The 20,055-nt window shown below is 27.6% G+C and overlaps 2 protein-coding genes across 6 annotated transcripts in view; one reads left to right on the forward strand and one right to left on the reverse strand.

Moving 5' to 3' along the window:
* Positions 1-17,001, forward strand: part of LOC126902386 (protein sidekick) — a 29,989-nt gene extending 12,988 nt beyond the window's left edge. The window contains exons 4-32 of one of the 4 annotated variants that reach the window (XM_050679592.1): positions 2,096-2,315; positions 2,602-2,990; positions 3,070-3,342; positions 3,961-4,044; positions 4,580-4,699; positions 4,760-4,912; positions 4,977-5,103; positions 5,169-5,449; positions 5,531-5,722; positions 5,792-5,970; positions 6,042-6,168; positions 6,290-6,421; positions 8,176-8,355; positions 8,425-8,831; positions 8,900-9,154; positions 9,214-9,442; positions 9,509-9,624; positions 9,678-9,870; positions 9,925-10,105; positions 10,242-10,654; positions 10,724-11,160; positions 11,261-11,452; positions 11,517-11,658; positions 11,863-12,141; positions 12,231-12,251; positions 14,480-14,637; positions 14,702-14,864; positions 14,931-15,244; positions 15,307-17,001. In XM_050679592.1, the coding sequence (XP_050535549.1) occupies positions 2,096-2,315; positions 2,602-2,990; positions 3,070-3,342; positions 3,961-4,044; positions 4,580-4,699; positions 4,760-4,912; positions 4,977-5,103; positions 5,169-5,449; positions 5,531-5,722; positions 5,792-5,970; positions 6,042-6,168; positions 6,290-6,421; positions 8,176-8,355; positions 8,425-8,831; positions 8,900-9,154; positions 9,214-9,442; positions 9,509-9,624; positions 9,678-9,870; positions 9,925-10,105; positions 10,242-10,654; positions 10,724-11,160; positions 11,261-11,452; positions 11,517-11,658; positions 11,863-12,141; positions 12,231-12,251; positions 14,480-14,637; positions 14,702-14,864; positions 14,931-15,244; positions 15,307-15,549 (6,200 nt within the window). In that variant the 3' untranslated portion in view covers positions 15,550-17,001. The remainder of the gene's footprint in view (positions 1-2,095; positions 2,316-2,601; positions 2,991-3,069; positions 3,343-3,960; positions 4,045-4,579; positions 4,700-4,759; positions 4,913-4,976; positions 5,104-5,168; positions 5,450-5,530; positions 5,723-5,791; positions 5,971-6,041; positions 6,169-6,289; positions 6,422-8,175; positions 8,356-8,424; positions 8,832-8,899; positions 9,155-9,213; positions 9,443-9,508; positions 9,625-9,677; positions 9,871-9,924; positions 10,106-10,241; positions 10,655-10,723; positions 11,161-11,260; positions 11,453-11,516; positions 11,659-11,862; positions 12,142-12,230; positions 12,252-14,479; positions 14,638-14,701; positions 14,865-14,930; positions 15,245-15,306) is intronic. The other 3 variants (XM_050679593.1, XM_050679594.1, XM_050679595.1) reach the window with 3 other exon arrangements.
* A 220-nt stretch (positions 17,002-17,221) lies between these two features.
* LOC126902387 (uncharacterized) lies at positions 17,222-19,544 on the reverse strand. Of its 2 annotated transcripts, XM_050679597.1 has the most exons (5): positions 19,305-19,444; positions 18,370-18,524; positions 18,042-18,299; positions 17,763-17,982; positions 17,222-17,610 (listed from the first exon to the last, which is right to left on the reverse strand). In XM_050679597.1, exons 2-5 carry the CDS (start codon positions 18,433-18,435, stop codon positions 17,282-17,284), a joined length of 873 nt encoding a protein of 290 aa, XP_050535554.1. In that variant the 5' UTR covers positions 18,436-18,524; positions 19,305-19,444; the 3' UTR covers positions 17,222-17,281. The 2 variants fall into 2 exon arrangements, with proteins under 2 accessions (XP_050535554.1, XP_050535553.1); XM_050679596.1 differs by lacking the exon at positions 18,370-18,524 and having other exon boundaries at positions 19,305-19,544.
* Between the last annotated feature and the right edge of the window lie 511 nt (positions 19,545-20,055).

The following is a 20,055-nucleotide window of genomic DNA, read 5'->3' on the forward strand; positions in this document are numbered from 1 at the left end:
TTTTTTTTTTTTTTTTTTTTTTTTTATACACTTAACTTTAATTTAGGATAATTTATTATTGTTTTGTTACTTGATTCGTTCTCTTTGCACAATTTCGAGAAATAATCACTGGGTCAGTTTTTAAATTCTCACTATAAATAAAAACTTTAAACAATATGAACCAAGTGTGAAGTATACTTGGTTGGTTCCTTTACCCTGAGCAAAATTTCACTTGCCTTTTCATTAATTACTATTTTATTTGGAATCCGAAAACAAAAGAAGAATAGGTAAAGATTTTATGCAAATCGCTGTAGACTTACAGAGTAGTATTTTCATTTCTTTAAATTAATTTTCCATTGTTTTTTAAGAGTTAATACTATAACTATTCAATTAGTGAGTAGTTATTTAGATTCTGCTCTATACAAGTTATTTCTTATGAAAATATCTAATGCATTTTAAGTTACAAGAGTTGCCTACACTTTTTCTTTCACTATTTAAAATTCTAATTATAATTAATATCTTCTCTCGACAGATAAAAATGAAGTTAATTGATGCGTTTAAACGTTTTATGAATTTAATAATCTTAAGCATTATAAAATTAAACTACATAATCGTTAATATTTTTTAAGTCCATTTGATAACCATAGTAAAATTTTTGTTGTCAAATTCATTAACTATTTTTATAAACACTATATTAATTAAACAAAAACTCATCACATGTAATTATCAACTATATTATTTTCAATGATAATACTAGTGTGAATTTTTTAATGCATTACTTTATAGCTAACACATGATTATTACTTTTCAATTGAAATATATGATCTTGTTACTGAACTCCAGTATAATGCACAAAACCTGTTTAATGATCATCGATACCCTATTCCTTTTATGGTGAAGAACTCAGTACGAAATATATAATTTACTCGTACAACTATTGATTAAAAAAAACTTAATTGCCACTATAAGATTTTTCTATATCATTTGAAATCTTTTATTATTTGACCAATCGAACAATTTATTGAAATCGAATGTTGAAAATATTATTGATTATTGAATTAACGCCTTAATATCCATGGCAATTTAAAATTACATTAAACTTTTATTTAGACACGTTTCAAAATCTTAAAATATTTAAAATCGCCAAATTTCTATGAATTATTCAAAACATATTTATTTTTATAAACACTTTGAGTATGTCCCTCTCATTAGGTATATAGTTTTTTAAATTTTGACACTTTACACTTGCCTTTGTGGAGGATTCAAAATAGCAACGTTTACATAAAAAATTTACTTTTGAAAATATTACGTAATATACATTATTTTCAAAAAAAAAGTTGCCCTCAAGACTTCATGGTGCTAATAGTTACCAATTACAAAAATATACTATTTTTGTGTTAAAATTTCCGATTCGATATTTTATATTTCTTTAATTTTATGAACAATTTATCAAAACCATCTTTTTTTAATATCTTATATGTCTCTTTCGCATAACAATTTGTTGACAATGTTTTTTTAAAAACTTAGTAATTCATAATCATAATAAGGGTTTTACATGACGATTTATGTTTTTATTTATGCACAATCGCATTAAAGTTTTTTAAAGTAATGATGTTAATCACTTTCAAATATTAACCTTTAGTGGAAATCTATGCCAGATCTTCACTAGCTGGGTTTTTTTTTTATTTAAAACGAGCGATTTTTACAAGTTTTAGTATTTTTATTCTTTGCATCATTAAAATGCACTTTTTTTATTACTTGTGAAAGATAAAAAAAAATTGTTAGGGCTCCAGTCATAACCTTGGAAGTTGACGTATTAAACAAGTAATTTTATTATGCAACTTATCTATAGTTCAATGACTTGTCCTATATGAACATTAATTTATTACTTTTTTCAGTAGAATTTAAAAATATCTTATAGTATTCTTTCTATCTTATTAAAATAATAATTTGATTTGACTCGTTATGTTAGTATAATATGCTGTAAAATTTATTTATTTATTGCAACTAGTTTAGTGTTTACATTTTAAGTTCTTTAGTTTTTATAATTTATGCATCATAAAATTAATTATTAATTTGTGTTTGATTAAATGAATTTATTTGTAATTTAATTTAGATATGGAAAACTTTAAGGAAATTGATGATCCCATTGTAAAAGTTGAAAGAGGGCACGCTGCAGTTTTGGATTGTCCACCAATTAAGAGCTACCCACCACCTTTGGTTCAGTGGCAAACAGATGACGGCACTCAGTTGTATGACATCAAATATGCTTTAGTAGCAGAATTGCATCAATTAGTTGTTTTGTCAGCCTCGGATTACGATCAAAAAGCATACAGGTTAATTAAAACAAATAGTTATTTTAATTATTACTTTTATTAACAGTACGCAAAGCGTACGGGGCGTTGTAATAACTATACTTTGTAATGCTAAAATCATCGTAAAAATACGAAATATCGTTATTATTGCTAATACTATACTTCTCATTATATCCTTATATATTAACAATGTGACAGTTGCTGCCTGTTATCAATGTTAATCTTTTTTTATTTATTCGCTTTAACACAATTATTTTATCGATTATATCAAATTTTTAATTATTTAATTATTTTTATTGGTATTTAGGGTAAGGGCTACGAATCCTCAGTTAGGCAAAGAAGAAAACAGTAAATTCTTAAGAATTGAGATGGCTGGTGGTTCTAATCATGGCGATATTGCCCCCTATTTCGTTGTGACTCCTAAAGAAAAACACGTAATTAAGGGGCACAAAACTACTGAATTGCAGTGTATTGCCAATGCTAGACCAATACACGAACTGGAAACATTGTGGTTCAAAGATGGTATTCCTATAGGTAACATAAACGGTATCGTGACTGCTTATAACGATCCATGGAACAGAACCCTGTCGTTAATCAACGCCAATTTGACATATACGGGTCGTTATACTTGCCAAGTGCGATTCCGGTCTGGAGGGTATGCGCCCATTTCCGCCGACGCCGATGTTTTCGTTTTAGGTACGGTAGTATTATTTTTACAATGTTTCCTTTACTTTCAAATGGTTTGTTTTATTTTTATCACCTTCCCCCATTTCAGAACCCCCCGCGTTTGTGGGTAATCTGAGACTAGAAACTCTGGGTGAGTATGGTTCTACAGTACGCTTAGGTTGCGATACCATTGGAGTTCCTCAGCCAAAAAAAACGTGGTACCGAAATACCGAAGCTATTGGTCAAAATAATAGGTATACTATCGAGGAAGACGGTACATTAGTAATAAAAAAATTAAATATCGAAGATTCTGGTATGTTCCAATGTGAATCTGTTAATGAAGCCGGGTCAGATTATATCAGCACATGGTTAAAAGTGAAAAGTGAGTGGTTTTAAATTAGCTACCTATATATCTGTTGTATTTATTTTATGATAAATCGAACCACAACATTAAATATATTAGAAGTAATGAAATAAATTCAAAACAAAATAAAAAATGATATTAAAAAAAATGTCTAGAAAATATATGAGATCCAGTTTTAATTTTGCATTGATTACCAAATAATATATTCTAATAACAAATGCAATATTCTTAATCTATTTTAAATTTCTATTACAATATTGATGGTAAAATCTCTTTTGAAGTTATTATTGTTAAACTCGGTTACAAGTTTTTTTAAGCACCAATCATTAAACATAATTTTGTTACAATTGTTAAATTTCAGGGAATGTTACATTAATTCAAAGTTTTATGTGATAAAAAGAATTTTTTAAGTTTTTATTTTAATTTTAACAAATAGGAAATGCCTTCGTATTTCTTGATTGTACCTCTTTATTTAAAATAAAAATATTATTGAATAAATATAAAAAAAAATAAACCAAAGAATTATTGAGGCACTAAAATATAATACCTAGACTACTTATATAAAATAATATATATATCTAAGTAGTTTTCAATATATTAAGCACATTTTCATAAACTTATGGTTAACATGTGTAGGACATCGTTTTAAACGTCGAACAAGAATTTCTTCTGTGTACAGAATGCATCCATGGCTACATCCCAGTGTCAGAAAATTACATTGTAAGATAGTAACATATTGAGAAAATCCTATGGTTTTTGTAGCATAAAGTTTGTTTCGTGTATTATGGCACTGCACCCTGTGCACTGCACACATAGCTTTAAGAATACTCAGTAAAAGTTGATGTAGTTTTAAAATTTTGAGTACATCTTTAAAGATATATTTTAGAGCATTTAAGTTTTATGAATAATTTTTTTTTTTTCAATCATTTCTTGCCAATTAGCTAATTGAATGCACTCTTATCAAACACTTTCATTTACTTTTTGTTTCATGATAAAATAGATAGACTTAGATGAACTAAAGTAAAGTATTAATTTTTTCCCATATAGAAAAATATTTTCAGCTTTTAGTATATTAAAATTCACGCTGAACAATTATTATGATTATAATGATTAGCCATGTAAAAGCACAAGTACAATTGAGTGATATAAAATATGATGTATACACTGTAAACATTTATTACTCCATAGTTAATTGCGTAGTATATTTAATAATTTTGAAAAATAAACATTTTAGTTACCTCATTTCTGATTACAGCAACTGGTCCTATGATTGAAAATGAACCTTCAAATGCAACTGTATTAGAAGGGAATGAAGTTATTTTATCTTGCAGAGTAATTGGTGCACCAAAACCAAATACAACTTGGATATTTGGAGGTAATAATTAATTTTAATTTTAAATTATTTATTTTTCATAATTAATTTTTTTTTTCAAAGATTTACATCTTTCTCCTAATGAAAAAATACGTATCTTGGAACAAGGAGACTTATTTATATCTTCAACAAGAGTTCAGGATACAGGCAAATACACTTGTATACGATCAAATGAAGCTGGCTCAGTACAAATGAGTGCATATATAAAAGTTTTAGGTTTGTAATAGTGTGGAAAAGTTTTAAAAATAAGTATGACTAATTTAATAATTAACTGAAATAGGAAAGACATCTATAATTGAACCTCCAACAGATACAAAAGTTTTGTTGGGACAAACTTCAATTATGAAATGTAGGGTTTCCAATGACCCTACAGTACTTTATCAAATTGATTGGTTTCATAACAATAAGTAAGAAGAAATATTTAATATACATTAAATAAAGTATAAACTTAATATTTAAATAATATTTTCAGAAGTATTGGTGCAGGAAATGGACGAATTAAAGTTTCTGGAGATGGTACCTTAGAAATAGGAGTTGTTAGGGCAAGTGATGCAGGTATTTATACATGCTCTGTATCTTCTCCGGGAGGAGATGAAAGACGACATGCTTATTTAAGTATACTCGAACTGCCTTATCCACCTAATGTAGTCCAAGCTGAACGGGTTGGTCCAAGGTCTGTTAATGTATCTTGGACTATTGGTTTTGATGGTAACAGTCCAATACTAAAGTATATAATTCAAAAACGACAAATTGGTTTGTTAACAATTTTTAATTATTCATTACTTTAAAAACAGTAAATATTTTTTTTAACATCTATCATTCATTGATTTTTAGAAACTCAGTCATTGCTAGATCCACTTGTTGATTGGGTAACTGAACTCACTAATATTTCTGCTAATTCTCGTTTTGTAATACTGGAAAATTTAAAAGCAGCCAACACATATCAATTCAGAGTTAGTGCAATGAATGCTATTGGTGAAGGAACACCTTCACAACCTAGTAATTTTGTAACACTACCTCAACAAGGTTAAAAATAACAAATTAAAAAAAAAATTTAATTATATTAAATGATATTTTTATCTTAAAATATTGCAGCACCATCTGGTCCTCCTTTAGGATTTGTTGGTTCAGCTAGATCAAATTCTGAAATCATTACTCAGTGGCAACCTCCATTAGAGGAACACCATAATGGTCAAATTTTAGGATATGTTATAAGATATAGATTACATGGTTACATTCATAGCCCTTGGACTATTCATAATATAACTAGTAGTGTAAGTACTTTAATCAATAATTATACTCCAATATTAAATTCAATCTTGATGATAATCTTTCTTTTTTTCAGGCTCAACATTATTATTTAATTCAGGATTTGATCACATGGAAAGATTATGACCTTCAAGTAGCTGCTTATAATAATAAAGGTGTTGGAATATTTAGTGAAAGTATTCGTATTAAAACTAAAGAAGGAGGTACATTATTGTTAATTTATATAAAACATTATATTTTTGACAAATTTTTGAAAGCTTAAACTTTTAAATTAAATTATTTATTCGTTTTTCCAAATAAAATTTGCCAATAACATTATTTTAGTTCCTGAAGCCACTCCCTTAGAGGTAGTGGCTAGACCATTGAATAGTACTTCAGTTCAGGTATGGTGGAAACCTCCCGATCCTCAAAAAATTAATGGTATTAATCAAGGATATAGATTACAAGCATGGATTGGTAAATAATATACATATACTTTTTATAATATAAATTTATGAATTATGAAAAAATTAATTACAGTAGCGCTCAAAAGTATTTTGACAAAGCGTTGATAACGAATTAAAAAAAAACTTTAATAGGTGCAACACATCGCATGACTCTGGGTTGTAGCTTAAAGTGCAAAAGGTATAAAGAAACAAAAAAATGTGCAGAAACTTTAGTATATTTATTAGAAATTAACTTTTTTTTAAATCACCGCGCTCAATAGTATTTTGACAAAAAAACAAATCAACAAAAATAAATTTTTTCTCTAATAATATCAAACAAAAAACATCAAAACTATAGTATAATATTATTATACGTCTAATATTTTGTGGCGTAGCCATTAGACTTAATAACTGCTTGACACCGAGCTGGCATGGAATCAATAAGCTTTTGAATAACGGAAATAGGAATTTTGGGCCATTCTTTACACAATGCTTGATGTAAAGTTGTCTTGCTGGTTATATTTTGTTGGCGGATCCTTCTATCCAACACGTCCCATAGATGTTCAATCGGATTTAAGTCTGGACTTTGGCTGGGCCACTCCAACACGCAGACACCGTTCTCAGCCAAAAAGGTTTTAACATGTTTTGAGGCATGTTTGGGATCATTGTCATGCTGAAATAACCAGTTACCCCCGAAAGTTTCTTCAGCATGTCTCAACATATTCTCTCTTAAAATATCAGCATATTTAAACCGGTCCATGATGCCTTCTATGTTGACCAAAGGGCCAACACCAGCTCGCGAAAAGCATCCCCAGACCATAACATGCCCTCCACCGTGCTTTACGGTTGGAACTTGGTACCGGACATTGTCACGAGTATTGACAGGTCGTCTAACATACCGTATTCCATCTGATGAAAATATATTAAATTTACTTTCATCGCTAAATAAAACAGTCGACCACTGCTGTGGTGTCCAAGATTTGTACTTTGTAGCAAATGAAAGTCTAGCCTTCCGGTTCTTTACAGAAATCAATGGCTTCTTGCTAGGTCGTCGACCATTCAAACCCAAATTGTTCAAGCGACGTTTGACAGTTGAAACATGAACATTCACACCGTATGAAATGTTTATATCGCGAGTAATATCTACAGCTGTGAGGCGGGGATTCGCAACTGACCTCCGTCGGATGTCCCTATCAACCCTCTCGGTTGTTTTTCGTGGCCTTCCCGATCTTTGAGCATTGTTCACTGTACCACAGGATTGAAATTTTCTGTTCCATACACTGACAATTTGTCTAGATAATCCAAAATCTCTAGAAACACTAGCTTGTGAACGGCCATTTTGTAATGCTGCAATAACCGCCTCTTTAAGATCAGTAGAATACTCTTTAACTTTCGGCATTTTAGTTAGAAGGTTCCGCACAATGTAAACAAACGGCAACACACAGCCAAACAAAATAATCACAAAATAAAATAGGTGTTAGCGCTAACAAATATACCTGTCAAAATACTTTTGAGCGCTAAATTTAGAAAAAACGGACCTTTTAACCTGTGCCCACATCGTCAGGGTTTTTTCCAAAAGATAACAGCTGCACCCTGCTGTGCTCTACCCTAGAAAATAGTCTGCTACTTATTATCTTGCAGGCTACGCCTTCTAATGGCCTAAACTAATTTGTCAAAATACTTTTGAGCGCTACTGTATATATAATAAAAAAAAATTTTGTGTGTGTATTCAAAATAAATGTTGTTTTTATAAATTTTTTATACATTGTGATTAAAAAAAAAAAGGTGAACGAGTTGAACATGAAATGACTGTTGCTCCCAGTCTATTTGATCCATTGGCTCAACAAACCACAATATTTGTAAATCTTCGAAAGTTTATGGCCTATAATATAACTGTATTGTGTTTTACTGATCCTGGTGATGGCCCTCTCAGTAATCCATCATTAGTTGTTACACATGAAGATGGTAATATTTTAAATCATATTATATTTTCTTAGATCAGTTTTACGTTATTCATATTGTATTTTATTTTAGTTCCTGATTTAGTTGGTAGTCTTCATTTTGAAAATGTTTCTGATCGTTCAGTAACTGTAGTTTGGACTGTGCCAGTCCATACAAATGGTCATTTGATTGCATATACTGTCAATTATTCTATTCGTGACCGTCCAGAGTCTGTGCATTCAATTAACACAACATCAGATATTACAAGTATTGTTGTAGACCAACTACAAGCAACTACTCATTATAAATTTGAAGTTTTTGCCTGGACAAAAGTTGGACCCGGTCCAAGTAGAATGGCTACAATTCAATCTGGCATTGAACCTGTTCTACCTAACCCTCCCAGTAAATTGGCCATTACAAATATCGAACCATTTTCAGTTGTACTTCAGTTTACTCCAGGATTTGATGGAAACTCTTCAATTACTAAATGGGTTGTTGAAGTATGTACAAATATATATTTATTGTTAAAAATTAACATTTATGACTCTTTATTTGTTATAATTTTTAGGCTCAAACAGCAAGAAATACTACATGGTTCACTGTCCATGAAGAGAGTAGTCCAGATGCTTCTACTTTAAAAGTTTTACAGCTTGTTCCATATACTGTATATAGATTAAGAATAACTGCTTGGAATGTTGTTGGCGCTTCTGAGCCATCAGAGCCAACCAAAGATTTTCAAACTATTCAAGCACCACCTGCACACCCTCCCTACAATGTTACTGTTCGTGCAATGTCATCGACTGAACTCAGAGTTCGCTGGATTGTAATTATTTTTGATACTTAACTTAAATTTAATATAATAAAAAAATTAATTTTAAACAGCCTTTGCAACAAAGTGAATGGTTTGGTAATGGAAAAGGATACAATATAACTTATAAGTTATGGAACACATCAATTTTACAAACTGTAATAATTGATGACATTACTTCAAATTCATTTGTTCTGGACTCTTTACAAAAATTTACTCAATATGAAATCACCATGAATGCATTTAATGATGTAGGATCTTCAGTCCCTAGTCCTCCAGCTTATGAAAGAACCCGAGAGTCAGGTGATTATTACTGAGATACCTATTGATACTAATGATTGGGTTCATAAATATATCTTAATTTTATAGTGCCTTCAATGGGACCTGTCCATGTTATGGCTAATGCTACATCATCTACAACTATTGTTGTTAGTTGGGGAGATGTACCATCAGATCACAGAAATGGAATAATTGAAGGATTCAAAGTAATACTATTGTATTTTTTGCTTTATTTTTATTTATATAATGTGTTTTTTAGGTATATTACAAACCTGGGACTCGAACTGCCTTTCCTATGCAAATCAAAGACATTCCTAAAAATTCTACATTTACTACTACTTTGACTGAACTTAAGAAATTTGTTCAATATAATATTCAAGTTCTTGCCTATAGTCGATTAGGTGAAGGTGCACTGTCTATACCTCCAGCTAGGGTACAGACTTTTGAAGATGGTATGCTTAAATAAAATGTCATAATTATGTATGCTAATTTACTTTTTATTACAGTACCTGGTATCCCTTCAAATGTTTCTTTCCCAGATGTTACTTCAACAACTGCAAGAGTTATTTGGGATGTTCCTACAGACCCCAATGGAGAAATATTAGCTTATCGTGTTACTTATCAACTTCACAATAATGATGGGTCTAATTATTCTCAAGAATTTCCAGCTTCTGGCAGAACTTTTACGTAAAGAAATCTTTTAGAATTATAGATATTAGTAACTAAATTTTTATAATAAAACTTTTTGTTTTATCTTAAAATTAATTAAACCTTAATTATATTTAATATTTAAGTTTATTTTTATTTAATTTGTATTATTTAGAGCTACAAATCTCATACCAGATCAGAACTATATGTTTACAATAACAGCTCAAACACGTTTGGGTTGGGGTAAAAGTGAATCTGCTCTAGTTTTTACATCAAACAATCGTGAAATTCCTCAAGCTCCATCATCTCCTCAAATAAGTCGTAGTCAAATCCAGGCAACACAAATTACATTTAGTTGGACTCCTGGACGTGATGGTGATGCACCCTTAAGGTATTATACAGTTCAAAAATCTGAAGATACTGGACCTTGGACAATAATTCCTGAACGTTTGGATCCTTCATTTACATCCTATACAGTACAAGATCTTTTGCCTTTTACTCTATATCGATTCCGTATTCAAGCTACTAATGACATTGGTCCTAGCAGTTTTAGTCATGAATCTCCTCAAGTTAGAACTTTATCTGCTCGTAAGTTATATTAGTGTTACCTTTAAAAAACATATAATAAAACAGTTTTTACTAAATACAATTATTCAGCTCCCAGCCGTATGGTTAGTAAAGTACATGTCATTCCTATAACAACTACTAGTATTCGTGTTAGCTGGGGCCCAGTGCCACCCCAATATTGGAATGGTGATACTCAAACAGGAGGATATAAAGTTTTATATCAACCTGTGTCTGATGTTCCTGTAGCACTACAAACTATTCCAAGTCAAATAATTTTGGGAACTAAAGAGAACTCACTTGTTGTTGGTGATCTAGTTCGCGATAGAAACTATGATATTATTGTAGTACCATTTAACTCTCAAGGGAATGGACCACCTTCTACGCCAGTTCCAGTTTATGTTGGAGAAGCTGTACCTACTGGTGAACCTAGAAGTGTTACTGCATTTTCTGTATCATCAACAGAAGTACGTTTATCATGGGAACATCCTCAACAAAATCAACAAAATGGAGATTTATTAGGATATAAAGTAAGATTTTTCATATTTTATTAAAATTAAATATCTAACAGCATAACAAAATAGTGTAATTTTATTATTTCTATAAAAAAAAATGTTAATGTTTATTTAGATATTTTACATAGTTACTGATTCTCCAAATGAGCATAGGATTGAGGAGGAAACTGAAGTTGTCCCAGCTACTTTCACTAGTCATAGTTTGGTATTTTTAGATAAATATACTGAGTATAAAATTCAAATATTGGCCTTTAATCCAGCTGGAGATGGACCTAGATCTACCCCAGTTATAGTTAGAACTCATCAAGTATGCAAAGTTATATATTTTTTTTCAAATTATTTTTAATAAAATTTAAAACTAATTTGTATAGGGAGTACCAGGACCACCAACTGACCTTATGTTTAGTGAAATTACAATGAACAGTCTTAAGGTTTCATGGACTTCACCTAAACGAAAAAATGGTCAACTTTTAGGTTATATAGTTACTTATGAAACTGCCGAACAAAACGAACGTAAGTTATTAATTTTCATATATTTAGGTACATTATCATAATTCAATCAGAAATAGTACTAACGCAAGTTCTGTGTTTTGAATCATTACATTAAGAAGCTTTGTAGATATTTTCATATCCTAATCATTAGCTTATTAAAAAGGATATTAAAATTTAAAAAATAATCTTATTGAAAATTTAATATTATGGATATATGCTGTTTAGGTTTTAGCAAACAAGTAAAACAAAAAGTAAATCAAACCTGGCTTCTTGTTCAACCTTTAGAAGAAGAAGTTACTTATACTTTTACAGTTAGAGCACAAACAATTGATTTTGGAGTAGCAGTACGAGGCAATGTAACAACTGGCCCTCAACCTGGTTCACCTACTAGTCCACGTGATTTATCACTTATAAGAACTGTGTCAAGTGTTGATTTAAAATGGGTGAATGGTGCATCGGGGAAAGGACCAATTCTTGGATATTATGTACAAAGTCGACGAAAAGGTAAATAATTTTATCTAATAAATTAATGTGTTTAAAAAAAATGTCAGTCATTTAATATATATATTTTTTAATTTTTATTTACTCGCCAGCTATTCAAGACTGGGAACATTGTAAGTTTTATTAAAAATGTAATGAAATGTTTTGTGTTGCTTTTGTGAATGATTTGGGGATGATCCTTTTTTATATAAATATATCTAACTAAATTATGCGCAGACTTATTAAATCTTTATATATACAGGGTGGAACAGATCTAATTGACAACTCATATAACTTATGATCTACATAACATTTTAATCTTTTTTTTTTAATCAATTTTTATAATATAGAACTATATTTAAAATGTTTTATGTTATTTTTCGAAATTACAAAAAATATTTTAAAAATTAATTTTTTTAAGATTTAAAAATAGTATTTTTATTAATAAGTTTTAAAGAAAAATGTTGATACCAAAAACCCTTATTTTAAATCAGTAGTTATGTTTATACAGCATTTTGAAGTTTGTTAAATGTTTATTTTTTTACAGTTTTCCTATGGTATCAAATGTGTCCATATTATGTAAAGGACGCAAGCAAACACTGTCTTATTACGTTATTTACTGATAACATTACGCAATTTTTAAAATGTTATGTAGATCATAAGTTATGAAGTATCCAATTTGCATTATTTTTCTTATACGAGGGTTTATGACTTACAAGATGTGGATAATCGTCTTGTACCCACTTCATGTATTAAATTTTACATAAAGTGGGATGGAATGCCAGTTTACATACACTAGTATGCATTACATTTACCAATCTCTACATACTCAATATACGTATTAAAATGCTTGTTACCCAATGAGTACTTTTCCTAAAATTATTGTCGGTCCATCAAAATTTTTTTGCAAAAAAATGAATATTTAAAATAAAAATAAATGGTTTCTTATTAGTCATAAATAATAAGAAATATGTTTTGAATGTTGTCTAAATAGGCAATAATTATTTTTTTACATGTCTACAAAATGATAATTGAATCAAAAATAATAAATGTTGTCAGTTTGATCTGATACTTTTTGTATATTTTTTATAATATTAAACTAATTAATTAGTATGAAAAAAGTTATATCAATCTATTCAAAATGTTATTACAATTATTTTTTTGAACTGCCAATTTATTTAACTTATTTATATTAATAGCGATGAACAATGTAAATTAAATATCTAAATTTACCACTAGCCGTATATTTTATAAGCAATCTATAGGGTTTGTTGAGTTAAGTTAGTCAGATAGATGACCCTTGCTCTGAAGTAATTCCTTATGCAATTTCAGGGCGACTCATATTACATTGATTGGAGGAAAAATAAAAAGATAGACGACCCTCAAATATCTTCGAAAATATTAGAATTGATTATTATTTTATTTTTATAACAATAATTGTTCATTGTTTAGTAGCTTTACAGAAAAACTTTCTGCTATCATTTTTTATATTCTAAACTCTTATCGACTTTCAAATGACAACTCTAATTTTTTTTCCATATCATCAGATTTATTCAATTCAATTTAAAGAAAATTTTTATTCTATTCCAATTAATTGCTCTTGTTTAGAGTTTAGGCGCGATAAAATAAAAAAAATGTATTTATTTTTAAAAGACAGCAACACTATCATGTCATATATCGATAAATTTTACTGGTTATTAATAGTGTGACAACTGTATATATATATATGTTCATTGCATTACTAAAAACTGGTAACAATTGTCGATTAATGACAATTGCACCTAATATAAATAAATGGTTATCTTTTTATCTTCCTTAAACATAAAAGTCTTATTTTTACTCTCTCTCTCTCTAGTAAGTCTTATTACTTACTAAGAATTAAATAAAAAAAAATTTAATCAACCAAACTTCACAGTAAAAAAAATAGGAAGGGTTTCCATTTGAAAAACAAAAGTTAATTTTAGTTTAATGCATAAGGGATGATGATTGTAAAAATTTAATATTTTGAGTGGTTTAACAAAGAATTATTATTGTTGCAAAAAGAAAAAAATAATTAGTTCTTATATTTTAAAGAATATTTCTTGAAACATAATTGAGGTATCACTCTGTATACTATATACATTAAATTGTAAAATAAATAAATACTGATTTTTATTTTTAATATCACAGATCAATTAACTCATGCATATTCTTAACTGCTACCTAATGTTATACACCTATATTTTTTTTAAATACATTATCTTAAATGTGATGTCATATTAAATATAACAAATTTTGTTCAATGCACTATGCTTTGGATATAACACTTATTTTATGGTAATAAATCATAAATATAAATTTTATATATTTTTAAATATTTCAGATGATACACGTTGGGTGACTGTTACAAAAAGTAATAGTGGACCACTTGATGAATTTTCTGTATCCTATCAAAGCTTGCTACCATCTACATCATATTTATTTAGAATTGTAGCATACAATGAACATGGTATCAGTTATCCAGCTTATTGTGATGATGTTGTAAGTTTATTTAAAGTTATTGTTTTATTTTCAATAGTGTTATTTTTAAGATAATTTTTTTTAGGTTTTAACACCATCAAAATTGTACTTAGAATATGGTTACTTACAAATGAAACCATTTTATAGGCAAACTTGGTTTATGGTTGCCTTAGCAGCTGCATCTTTGGTTGTATTAATTATGGTCATAGCTATATTATGTGTGAAAAGTAAAAGTTATAAATATAAACGTAAGTTAATGCTGTATATATTTTTACCGAAAATTTTGATCATTTAATAAATGTAATACTTTACAGAAGAAGCACAAAAAACATTAGAAGAATCAATGGTGATGGATATAGATGATAGGCAACAATTAGCTTTAGAACTTCAACGAACACGAATGTCAAATAATAACACTTTAAGCCGAATGTCTATGCACAATACTTTACATCATTCTCTGCATAGGCATAAACCACCTATTGGAACTCTAGGCAAATCTCCTCCTAGACCTTCACCAGCAAGTGTTCCTTATCATAGTGATGATGACAGTGTAAAAGGTTATGATGAAAATCCTGATGATAGCTCAGTAACAGAAAAACCTTCTGAAATTAGTTCTACTGATTCTCAGGTAATATAATTTAATTATGTTATACTTTTAGTCATTAATATATTATTTTTTTTACTAATTAGGGATCTGAAAGTGAAAATGAGAGTGTAAGATCAGATCCGCATTCATTTGTTAACCACTACGCCAATGTTAATGATTCACTTCGACAATCATGGAAACGGCAAAAACCTGTCAGAAATTACTCTAGTTATACAGATTCAGAACCTGAAGGAAGTGCTGTTATGAGTCTTAATGGTGGACAAATTATAATGAACAATATGGCTAGGTCCCGTGCACCTTTACCTGGATTCTCATCATTTGTATAATTTTTTTTATATAAGTGCCATCTTTACCAGTCCGTCCATGATTATTTAATTAACTAATTTCATTATTTACTTATTAAGTTAGAGATGTATGCCAATTTTATTTTTAACTTAAACATGACTGCGAGTTAGCCAAATTCATAAGTTGTGTTTTTACTTTCTTACTAGAATAATAGACTGATAAAATTATCATTTTTACATAGTTCTATTATTTGGTATGATCTCAATCTATATTATTTTTGAAAAAAATTTGATTACTTAATTTCTTGACTACTTTGAGCACATCTAAAATTTAAATAAGACTGAGTCTTGTAAAATTTTAATTAAAACTGTTTAATCATGTATAGAAAATATTTTAATAGTTGATTTCTATTATAACTTTGTTAGCTTCATTGAAATGTTTCATATGGATTGCAGGACAAACAATTTAGTATTTAAAATGCCATAATTTTAATTTAAATAGGTTTTAAACTAAGAAAAATAATAGGTAGTTCATAGTTATATTGATCATGATTAGACTGATACTTAACTAAAACCATAAGTTTCAATCTTCTTTTATTTTTGTAATGTTTCAACTTATATAATGAACTGATTTTTTTTATCCTTCCTGTACATTTTACTTAGATTATTTGAATGTTTTAAGTATCCAAATCATATTTTCTTTTTAAATTCCAACATCTTATCATAAATTTATTTAAAAATAATTTATTTGTTACTATAATAAACATTCAAAACATGATATTTTCATATGTGATACATTTGAACATTTAACTGCCCTTAATTAGATTAATTTACTTTAAGTTATCATCCTTAAATATAATATTCAACAAATATTTGGTTACTTACTTACTGCAGTAAAATAATCGAAGTATTATTATATTTATAGATTTTTTTTTGTGTACAAACACATGTAATGTCAACTAGAATAGATCAATTGTGAAATATTTTTTAAAATAATGTGCTGAACGTTTATTGAATATTATTGGTTACTGTAATTAAATGAGTATTATTTTTCTAGTTAGTAAAACAATTAACATGAAATTACATTGACAAATTATTTTTTTTGTTACAATGCTATTTTTATAATTTATAGTCACTTACAAGCTCTTGAAATTTAACATTAAAATTATTTTTTAAAATGTTAAATTTCGATTGAACACTAAATTATTGAGCTGCATAATTAATTATATTACACTCATTAATATACTATTATTGATGACTACCATTTGATAATATTGATGAATCAAACTTATTAAGAGATATAAAAATATCTTATACTTGTGTGTTTTCTATCAAAAACAACTTTTGTTACTTAATTATAATGTTTTTAATTCCACTGATTGTGTTGATATTTATTTGTATTTATATAAGCGACTTTTGTTTTGTAAATAAATAAGTGAATATTTGTATATTTATGAATTATTATGTGAAATAAAAGATTTCAATACAACTTTATTTTACTGCATATTAGAACTAATGATAGTTAATTAAATAGTTCAACATTTTGATGTTTAAAGTACTTTAATTTATCACAACTATTATGATATATTAAAATTATGAAGGGTGGAAATGGATTCTATTAACTATGATCCTTATAGTAATATTTTAAATTAAATACGGGTTAAAATTTAATTATGCATCAAGCTTAGTAAATCTGTAAGTAAATTTCTAAAAATAATTCAGTATACTGATAATTGTATTCATTAAAATTATTAAACAATTATTAATGTAATATTTAGGATAAAATCATTTTTGTTATTTTTTCAAACCATTTTTCAATTGATTTTGGACACTTCTCTTTTTTATTGTTTAGTAATGACCATATTGCAACTTTTCCTATATCTAATTTCAAAGAGGTTGGATCAATTAAATTACATAATTCAGATAAGCGATCGTCCGAGGAAAATTTAATTGAATGTATTAAATCCATTTCTTTATCAAAATTTACTTGATCAATTATAAATAATGATTCTGTTGCCAAATATTGATAAAATAAACGCAATAAAGAAACCTCGCCAATAAATGAGTTTGATGGAGATCTTATAATAGTTGTGCCCAATTTCACTGAAATATATAAATAAAAAAAAACTTAACATAAAACATGGTTGTACATGAATAGTTTTGATAGTAATTTATGATCAAAATTTATTTTTTAAAAATAACATTTAGCAGGATTAGGTTTTCAAAAAAATTTAAATATTAATGAGAAAACTTACCATTTTTCCAAATTACTATCAGTTTAACAGATATTTTTGTTATATTTTTAGATTGAAAATTTTTAAACATGTTTAATATTCCAAGTACTTTTTTACAATCCATAGTAAGTGTAGAATGAACATGGTAAGAAATGTCCCAACAAATTGACGGCCACAAAAATGGAAATGCTAATAAGGAATATGGTGGATCTTTTGGATCAGCGAATATAACAGTATCAGTCTACATAAATTAATAAATTTTAATTTTAAATTCAATTATATTTACATTTCTGAACTTACTTTGGTTAATTGTTCTAGTTTTTTGTTGATTTCAGAGGGTGACAATTTTACATATTGCCTAATAGCAACTTTATCATTATTTGTTACTGGTACTTGTTCTTTACTCAATGAAGATGTCAAATTTTTTGATGTAGTAAACTGAGGATCCAAATTATTAACTCTAATTTCGAGTTCTTCTAATGTTTTTAGTACTTCATTATGTTTTTGTAATATTAATTCTATGTCTTTACCAGTTAATTTTATCTCTTCGTTTATACTCTGAAAATCATAAGTGATCTTCTATGTTATTTAACTTAATTAATTTATCAAAAAAAAAAAATTGATTTACCAAAAATTCAAAAAGTAGATAAACAGGAAGAAAATAAAGTTTGTTTAAAGAAAAAGATTCAAACATTATCAATATCAATTTCTAAAATGATGCAAATTTTACAGACATTTTATTAAAGTATTACTTGATTTTAATTCTTTTTTACCTCTCTTGGCCTTAAAAATAATAAAATTTAATTTACATTGTGATAAAAACCATTTAAAATATATAAAAAAGTTAATATTTCACATTCTATTTTAATGAAATAATATCAAGTACATTTAAAGCAATTTAATATTTATACATATACAGATGTCTCCGAGATCTAACTGACAATGCTTATTTAATACAAATATCATTTTCTTTTTAATTTGCTTATTTAGTCTGTTCCAAGTGTATTTTTTTTTATAGATAACAATAAGAAAAAAAAATCAAAAATAAAATTGTACTTCAAAATTTTAAAATACTATTTTTTACAAACAATTTTAGGACCAGTACTCATTATAAGCATTCGAATACAAAGGGAACATACATACACTAATACTTTAATACGACCATAATTTAAAAAAAAAAAAAATGATAATTATATAAAAAGCTATAAATGTTGTCAGTTATATCTGTGACACCCTCAATTTATTTAATAATTTTTTACACATGACATATTCAGAAATGTTTATAGAATTAATCGTTAGTTGTATCTTTACAATTTGATTGCCCAATTATAAAAAATAATAATTTTGATAAACATCATATTATAATTGCAAAATCAATGTGTAAACAAAATTAAAATGTAATATATAAATTAAGTTACAAAAAATGTTATTGAATTTGTATATTAATAGCTAAATTAGGTTGAAACCAGGTACTCAAAAATAATAAAAAAAATTTGACAAAAATCATATTTTTCACTAATATAATATAGAATTTCTAAAGAAAATAAAAAATAGAATACATACTTCGTTGTTTTTATTTAAAAAGTTCATAGCACTTTCTTGGATATTTTTTAACTTGTACATAGAACATGTATTCTTAATTTCTAAAGGAACACTAAATACAGGTTTCAACCGATACATGTTTTAATAACAATAAAATACTCAATTTAAAATATTCTAAATTTTATAATGGCCAATTCTTTTGTAATGAACGATTCACAATTGTTAGAACTACAACGTGTCTTAATCCATATAACTTGCCGACTGTAACATGATATAATTTTTAAAAAATATTTTTGTTATCATGTAATTAAAATGTTATCAATATTATTTCTTATCACCCATATAATATCTAGTGTGACCAACTGGTATTAATCATGAACAATTAAATTACAAGTTTCGTGATTATTTTGTGTTTTAGTTTTAACTCGAAAAAAGATTGAACAATTAATTAAAGATAATTTTTTTTTTAATATTCAAATTATTTGCTAACTCTTGATTGTATGCAGTTATTTAATAAAGGTTTGGCGGCAAACGGCTAACATCTTGTTCATAACACGTTCGCTGATTGGTCAATGTGTAAAACCGTTCTTTTTATGTTTTTTCTCAGATTTTAGTTATAATTAGTTAAATATCGATTAACAAAACATTATTAATTCTGAAAAATTGTAGACATTTTATTTAATATAAAACCGATATCATTTTTGAAAAATTTGATTACAGATGTAACAGCTCAGTGACGGGTAGAAAGCCGATTGCTCTAACCAATCAGGTG

Source organism: Daktulosphaira vitifoliae, unplaced genomic scaffold (genome assembly GCF_025091365.1).
Source record: "Daktulosphaira vitifoliae isolate Bord-2020 unplaced genomic scaffold, ASM2509136v1 Scaffold_3, whole genome shotgun sequence".
Classification (NCBI taxonomy): Eukaryota; Metazoa; Arthropoda; class Insecta; order Hemiptera; family Phylloxeridae; genus Daktulosphaira; species Daktulosphaira vitifoliae.

Bases quoted from the DNA above. Each gene is read 5' to 3' on its own strand.
- LOC126902387 (XM_050679596.1), bottom strand. From the start codon at position 19,421: ATGTATCGGTTGAAACCTGTATTTAGTGTTCCTTTAGAAATTAAGAAT. The intron at 17,983-18,041 runs GTAAGTTCAGAA...TAATTTATGTAG, and splicing joins AACTAGAACAATTAACCAAA to ACTGATACTGTTATATTCGC. The intron at 17,611-17,762 runs GTAAGTTTTCTC...TATATATTTCAG, and splicing joins GATAGTAATTTGGAAAAATG to TGAAATTGGGCACAACTATT.